Below are 8,062 nucleotides of genomic sequence, written 5' to 3'. Positions count from 1 at the left end.
CCAGTCTGACCATTGAATACTTTGACCACGACCCACTGACGCCACGCGAGACTGATTGATTAGCTGTAAACTGCGCAGGCCACGTCCGTAGACCACATGCGCAAATTGAGCATATCTGGATTTTGACCCAGCTGGCGTGGAATATTTTTGCCTGTCGTCTCGATATTTTATCATTTATTTCACACCCAAAAATGTCAACCCCCCCACGGGCGCTGACCTCCCGATCGACCGACGCCTATAAATACGCGCCGGCATGCGCACGAACCATTCAGGAACTCCCAGCGCCTCCACCAGTACGTGCGTCCGTCGTCTCGCGAGATCGACGGAGTCCAGCTAAGGCCAGAGATCGACCGGTCTGCCGGCGTGCCTCGCCGGAGAGCGGCGGTACACGCACGCTTCGACCGGCCATTGTGATGGACCAGCGGGCGGCCTGCGGCGGCGAGGGAGGGGGCGGCCTGCGGCGGCGCCCGTACAAGGGCGTGAGGCGGCGGCAGTGGGGGAAGTGGGTGTCGGAGATCCGGGTGCCCGGGACGCGGGAGCGCCTGTGGCTCGGCTCCTACGCCACCGCCGAGGCGGCCGCCGTCGCGCACGACGCCGCTGTCTGCCTCCTCCGCGGCGGCGCCGGCGGCCTCAACTTCCCGGGCCGCGCGGCCGCCTACGGCCGCGTCCTCCACCACGGCGGCGCGGGCCAGCAGCTGTCCCCACGGTCGGTGCAGCGCGTGGCGTCCGACGCCGGCATGGCCGCCGACGCGCAGCTCGTGGAGCTGCGCGAGCGTGTTCCCGCGCCGCCCGGCCAGGAGACGGCGCCGGACGGTGGCATTGGCGCAGTGCATGGTGGTGCGGGTGCCGGAGAGCAAGTGGCCTACGGTGGTACGAGGAGCTGCAGCCCCGGCGGCGAGCAGCTTGTCTATGGGGAGCTGAGTGTGGACGACATAGAGATCGTGACCATGTTGCAGTCATTGTAGTTGTAGATCGTCAAATTTTGCAGACCAATAGCGCTGTAAAAACAATTTCACCGCTTGAGCAAGATTCAGCACGTATACGGCTGCTAGTACTGCAGTGGTTCTCCTTTTCGAAATCTGGTGACATGCACTTTACGTTTTAGCTCTACGTTTTAATCTTCTTCTTTTTTTTCTGCATCGACTTTATTTTTATCTGAGATGGAGACCATACTAATACATCAAGATGATATATGACATATATATTCCGATTCTACAACTCAATGACGTCAATTTTTTTGCTAAGATCAGAGAATGCATATAAACAAAATTTAAAAAAAGAAGATGAATTGGCATCTGTTGTAAACATCAGCTCCCAACAACGATCTTCAACTTCATTGCCGACGCCTTTGACAAAACCCGGAATTGGAAGATTGGTCCTCCCAAAGGGCGTGGCTACAGGTAAGTCGTCTGGAATTTCAAATTGAGCCAGTCGATTTGGGGGAATCAATTTGAGCTATTGTGATGCTCGCGTCTTCTTCCTCTTGGAAACAGATCCCGCCGCCTGCTACCACCGGCCGGGACGCCTGCCACCGCCTCACCGCACCGCCCTCCCCTGAAGCTTCCCCACGGCCGGTCTTGCCGCCACCGACGACCATCCCTCTAAGTTCGATGACCACCCAAAAAAAACTCCGGCGAAGCAGCATCCCCACTCGCCACCCTAAGATAGATAGTGGGGTGCTTCTCCGGCGAACTTGCATCCATCCACCACCCTAAGATAGATAGTGGGGGGTTTTCTTCCCCGACGCAGGCGGCCTCCTTCTTCATCTCTGACGCTTCTCTTCTCCCTTCTCAAAATCGACTGACCCAAAATTCGTATGTCAGTCGACTGACATTTAGCTATTGTGCCTCCCAAACAACACATCCAAGAAGAGAATGGCACATGTGTATCCACGTGAGAAAACGGGTTCGAGAAAGCACCAAACACCGTCTTCACCAAGAAAACAATGCATTTGAGCATGCCCCTACGCCCCTAATCCAACTCATGTCTGTCTTGGTCCCGAGCTCCTCGGCCTTGACTAGTTCCTCCACCTCAGCTCATGCTTTCGGCGATAGCCGCTCTGAGTAGAGGCGTACCTAGGTTATACTACCAGGGTGCACAAAACACCGGGCCAAAAAGCATTTTCCTTCATATATTTCATGTATATATGGTATGTGACACTCTCAACTGTATGTGAGACTATGCCATTGGTAGAGTGACATGGGGTAGTTTTCGCTTTAGGTCCGCCCTGGCTCCGAACACATCTGCCCTAGCTCAAGCCCCAATGTCAATTCCCCTCCCGCAATCTCTCACCCCCTCACATCCTTTACGTCATCGAGAAGGTAGAATTGATGCATCGTTGAAGTGGACTTGATGTTTTTGGTGACACTAATCTGCGCATACATTGATTTGTGCAACTGGTTGTTGTTTATAGTTGTAGTTGCTGGAATTTAGGTGTATCTGCTTTTTTTGGACATTTTGAAAAATGAAAAGCAGTGTTGTGTTTGACACTTATAAAATCATTGATCCTCGTGTTCCTGTTAACATGATTGCTAGACGGCTTAATGATTGGATTATTTTGCAGAAAAACCAGGGAAAACAAGAAATGCTGAGGTGTGAGTAGGAATGTTGAACTAATAGCAAGTGAGATGTTTCATGCGATTCATGTCTGGAGGATTTGAACGAACAGGATCAAGCAGCGAAGATGTAGTTGTTTTTGGGTGTGGTCTTGTTTCGCCAGTTCTTTTGGTCTCTTTCGGTTGTATTCTGGTCTGTTATATCTGCTGGTCCTGGATGGGTGTTGCGAGGTAGCATTTGAATTTCTGCCTAGAACTTCTTAGGTATTCGTCTCGTGATATTTAGGGTCCAACTTGTGGATGCCCAATATCGAGAGATTTATCAGCTTGCTGTAGGGTTCTCTAGTTTCCTGTTATGTCTCACTTTCTGCTGGTAGTTTGTAAAAAGACGTTGTGGTTTCAGTTATATGAAATCAGAGAGGTAGCTCTCTTTTTTTTAAAAGAAAAAGTTTCTGGAATTTGTATTCAGGGAGTTGCTTGAATTTGCATGCACTTAGCACAACTAGATACGTCCTACCAACACAACAAGTTGTAATGGCATAACTAGCGTGACGAAGCAGGAGAGAGCGGGTGGAGAAGGCGGCGAAAATTTTGATGCTACCGGAGTCGCCTAGGCAGGCTAGAAAGATTTCAGATGACACTTTACGTAGAGCTGGAAGAAAGCTCTCTGCGCTGAAGTGCACTTGCAGTTCTACTTGACCGGAGGAGTGCCCGAGGAAGATCGTTCCTATCATGTGCATGTTACACATGGTCAATGGCGTCAAGACCTGCAAGAAAAGCGCACGATCGGCGTGTCCACGTGATGCGCATCGCCCGTGGCGGTGCGCGCGTCAATGCGTGCATGCACGCACCTCTCTGTTGTTTCAGCTTGATGAAATGATCGCAATCGAAGGTAAAACAGGGACGGAGAGCGATGCGCTCAGTGCTCCAACACGGATGCACATCACTCTCAACAAAAAAAAAAACACGGATGCACATCCCCTACAGACTACAGGGACATGCACTAGAGGATGTGTGGAGGTGGTGCAATTTGTGTGACCTGCTCGGCTGGCTGAGAGGACCTGTGCCAAAGTGTAGCAACTCCAAAGTTGTGAAACCCATGGTTCTATGGATTCCAAAATGTACTGCTCCACCGCCGGCGCCGACGATCTTTCCTCTCCCTGCGATCATTTCGCCCCCGGCTCTGGCGGTCAGCAAGTTCGTGAACCAGATGCAGAGCCACTCGTGAGATGCATGGGTTCAGTGGATTCAGTGGATCACAACAGTTAGACGTAGTAACTTGACCAGGCCGTTTGATCTCTGTTGAATGTTGGTCTTACCTTTGGCAGCCAAAAATGACACTGCCTTTTGACCTTCTGTTTGACACGACAGAAGGTTCCGGAAGACAAAAGGTTCTTTCGGGCCGATGAAAAGCAGATTTGGACCGCACGGACAGCGGACAGGGTATATACTAATCTCAAGTCAAAAAAGGACCTGACAAATGCAAGCATGCTAGAGCTTGGCTGCTTGGACCAAGCTCTTCTGATAGCAAGAATTCAGAAACTATACTACTCCAGCTTCAACACTATGCAGAATCTGCTTTCGAGCCGCCTATGCAGCAGTAGCATCTGCAGATTCTTAGCTGTGAATGGAGCATATGGACCATGAAGGAAAAAGTTTCCAGATTTCCAGTGAAAACCTGTTTTCACTGGATACTTCGCCTATGGGCCGACTGTACAAAGCTTATTACAGCACGAACGAGTCATAACATTTACGCCGTAAACGACTTTCCATTTGAGACGTGTACACTGGTTCCAATTATGTACAGATTGGCAACAACAATAGCTGTGTCGCAATTGCGTGCGGAGCGACACCTATGAACTGTCTTGCTTCGGTTTCTGGCTGAGCTCCGAGTAATGCCCTCCCATCAGCTGCAGTATCTCGGTCCAGAGGCAAGATGGATCCGTTGACACCGCGTCACTGATCAGCTCCGTGCTACAGGAAGCAACAGCCCAGTATCCCGCCCTGATCTCGCTCAGGAGCTGCTCGTAGTCCCAGGCTGCATGCCCCACGAAGAATCTCAGATCCTCGGTCTTGATCGCACCACTCTTCATCAGAACACCAGCCTTCTCCAGCTCTGTTCGAAAGCCGAAGCAGATGCCTGGTATCACCTCCTCAAACCCCTTCAGACGTGAGCTGTCTTTAGTACGTACCAAGAACATGCTCATGTCGACGGGGCCTCCGAAGAAGAGGGCGCAATCGCCGAAAGGGGTTGTTTGGTCTTGGAATGATGATGGATTCACATTCTTGATCTTCGTGTAAAGTGGACGGTTTAGGATGACCCCAAATGGGCCATCAAAGGTACCTCTCGACCCAAGTCTGAGCAGGAGAATAACAGTTCTTTCGAAGACGCTGTCGTCATCCAGCACCTCAGTAGCTACCAACACACACCCTGCCTCCGGCATTGTAATAGGGTGAGCCCACTTCTGAGGAAGCTGGTGTGCTGCTTCTTCGGAGGATGCCTTTGACTCTGCAGGAACACTTGGATCTACTAATAGCTCCTGATTCAAGGATTTAAATAGTAAGGCAAAAAAAGAAAAGACGGATATGATATAACCCAAGTTGGTTAGAAGATACTACTTGCTTTGCTTCTCTTTTCTTTTCAGGAACTTTAGTTCTATCCTAATAACAGTGTGAAACTCTCTTGAAGGGTATTTGCAGTAAATGTAACAAGGTTTGAGAAACAGCAGCTTATCTGATGAAATCTTGATACAATATATAACTGCATAAGGTACCAGAGAGGATCCACTTGCGTAATGCCTCTAAAACTTTTGCACAAATATTTTCTTGGAACCTTACATTTGGAGTATCAAGTAATAATGGAAAGCATAGATTTCTAGAATAAGTGATGTTCTAATGCAACGCCTAATTGAAGACACTGTGCATTTATATCTTCTTTGGAATATACTAGCATAGCACTATAGCATTAGCAGCAGCCATAACAGATGTTGGTATTAGTATTGACTATTGACAAAAATTAGATTCATTATACATTATACAACCAGTGAAACTAGCTAAGATCAACTCACTGTTCTTTATTTTCTTGGCAGATAATGGGTAATGTCATAGGGTGATCATGAATGTCCAGATTACGTAAGTGAATGTCGAATAATAGTTGATTAAGACCTAAAGAAAAGCTGCTAAGAGCTCTACAGATTGTCACTACAAACGTGCCACCCTCACCTGTTCCCGACGCACAAGGTTCGCTCTGACATCTCTCCAGTAATTGCTGTTCGAAATATTAATTGGCTCAGTAGATTTTGATTCATCAGGTGGTTTGTTCAATCCATCGGAGCTATCTCCTGTTGGAACAGATGCATCGCCACTTCCTGCATGAAGAAGCCACGCAAATGAGGCCAAGCCACCCTTCTGGTACACGCTTTTTGCAACAACGCATAAAAATACCACACCATGGACGAACTCTAATTAACATAGCCAATACTAGAGAACCTGAAGTTTCCTCATACACTGTTTACACTTGAAAAGCTCAGCACCTGATGGTGTTTTTCTTTGTGTTTACTTGAAGTAGCCAAGCTATCAAAGAATATGGACGGTATATTGGGGAAGGCCCATCCAAACACCGCAATTCAACACGTAGATCAATTCGACAACTCTAAACACGAAACCACGCCTAGGATGCACAATGGTTCCAAGGTGCACGCACCAGTTACACCAGAATAAACACCGATTCTCCGAATTTCCATCTCTGAAGCCAACAGCATCAGGAACAGTTCGACTGCACATGGGTCAGGGGGAGCTACTCTTCAAATTTTCCTAGCTAGACCCGAATCCCCACCTTTCACTTGTCTGCTAACCTCCCCGGAATCAACAGCAGTCTGCAAAAATGGCACCGATTGTACAGTCGCCTTCAAGCCCCCGACAGCATCAAACCGTGAGGAAAATGTTTCTAGCTTTTCTAAGTCCAATCGCACGAAGGCCACACAATTCCGTCTCTACTTTTGCACCAGCTCGCATCGGAAAACAACAGATGGAGAGGGCCTCACCGAAAGAGGATGCCTTGCTCTCGGCTTCCTCGTCGCCGCCGCCGCCGGCGGCCCCGCCCTCGCCTCTCCTCCCCGACGCGCGCACCGCCACGAGCGGCCTCACCGCCGGGCCGCGCCTCCGCCACGCGGAGCACGGGCCCGCCTTGCCGGCGGCGGCGGCGAAGGGCTTCCCGGCCCGGGCGGCGGGGGCGGGGCGAATCGGCGGGAGGCACGTCCCGCCGGCCTTCGTGTTGAGGGCCCACATGTCCGTGGGAGGGAACGGTGCCACCGCCGTGGGTCGGGGTGGAGATGCGAGTAGCGTGGAACCGCACGAGCGCGAGAGGCTGATCGAGTGGAGTGAATGGATGTTTCTTGGTTCGGAAGGCGGATTTCGTAAGCGTGGAAAGCGACTTTCATCCGCCAAAAAGATATTTTATCTGGCCTGGGTGCATGTCTGCAAGACTACACATCAATGGTGGGCTGGTGGCTGGCTGGACTTTCTTTTTTCATTTATTACCAGAAAACACAGCGCATGGACTTGCTGCCCAAATCCCCATGTTTTTTTTGAATTACAGAGCAGAGCTTCCAATTTCATTTCATATTCAAAATTAAATTGATAACACAGTCCTGATGCGACCTCCGATAACAAGAGGTTCAGTAAAATAAACAAACAACACCCAAGCGGCACTTAGTGCAAATGAAACATCTCCAAACAAGCTAGATAGACTCTATCCTCCTATTATTGCAACCAACAACATAATGACATGTAGGAGGACCTGGTTTATCTGAGCCCGGCACAAAAAAATCAAGCCCGGGCGTCGGGCCTAGAAAATCAGGACCAAGCCTAACCGGCACGTGTAAAAACCCGTTGGGCCACGGGCCGAGCCCCTTCAGTAAATCGCAAAAAACGACAGGCTCGGCCGGCCTTCGGGCTCAAAATCTAGGCCCGGGAGCAACGTCAGGCCGGGCTGGGCTGCCCATGGCCAGGTATACCTACAGGAATCACACCTTTGAATCTACCAAGAATCAGAACCCACGAGCAAAGTTCACTAAACAGAGTTCACAATCCCCGTGACTATCCTTTCCCAAATAAACTCTTTATTTCTCCCCTCCTATTGATTGAAAGTATTTTCGTTGAGTTTATTTGTGTATAGAGTAGAATTTGCCGAATGAGACCCCTTCAACATATGAAATTATCGAAAAAAATTGTGTAAAGATATCGTTGACGAATCAAAACTTCTATGTGTGAACAGCCGTGGAAAGGGTGTACATGGCAATTGCATCTAATGGGTCTTCTTAGTTTCTATTACCCGGGGGTGTTTGTCATGATGGGGGTGGTCTGGCTAAGGGAGAACTGTTGCCTCTTCGGTCTTGTGTTTGTCAAGTTGTAGTAGAAGCCTACGCGCGCTTTGCCGCACCGGTTTCCTCTAAACAGTTTCTCTATAGGTTGTTTACTATGAGATGGGTTTTGTTCGTTCTTTTTTT

General features: G+C 49.5%; 2 protein-coding genes across 2 annotated transcripts; one reads left to right on the top strand and one right to left on the bottom strand.

Annotated features, from left to right (window-relative positions):
• The first annotated feature begins 278 nt into the window (after positions 1-278).
• LOC147991703 (ethylene-responsive transcription factor RAP2-9-like) lies at positions 279-1,104 on the top strand. Its single transcript, XM_087525487.1, has one exon. The coding sequence runs from the start codon at positions 414-416 to the stop codon at positions 963-965; it is 552 nt and encodes a 183-aa protein (XP_087381613.1). The 5' UTR covers positions 279-413; the 3' UTR covers positions 966-1,104.
• A 3,095-nt stretch (positions 1,105-4,199) lies between these two features.
• LOC147991702 (uncharacterized) lies at positions 4,200-6,944 on the bottom strand. The gene is made up of 3 exons (XM_087525478.1): positions 6,599-6,944; positions 5,778-5,923; positions 4,200-5,095 (listed from the first exon to the last, which is right to left on the bottom strand). The coding sequence occupies exons 1-3, from the start codon at positions 6,840-6,842 to the stop codon at positions 4,409-4,411; spliced, it is 1,077 nt and encodes a 358-aa protein (XP_087381604.1). The 5' UTR covers positions 6,843-6,944; the 3' UTR covers positions 4,200-4,408.
• Between the last annotated feature and the right edge of the window lie 1,118 nt (positions 6,945-8,062).

Source organism: Triticum urartu, chromosome 1A (genome assembly GCF_056163025.1).
Source record: "Triticum urartu cultivar PI428250 chromosome 1A, HENAU_Tu73, whole genome shotgun sequence".
Classification (NCBI taxonomy): Eukaryota; Viridiplantae; Streptophyta; class Magnoliopsida; order Poales; family Poaceae; genus Triticum; species Triticum urartu.
The sequence above is the reverse complement of the archived record's forward strand: the minus strand, read 5'-3'. Positions and strand labels throughout refer to the sequence as shown.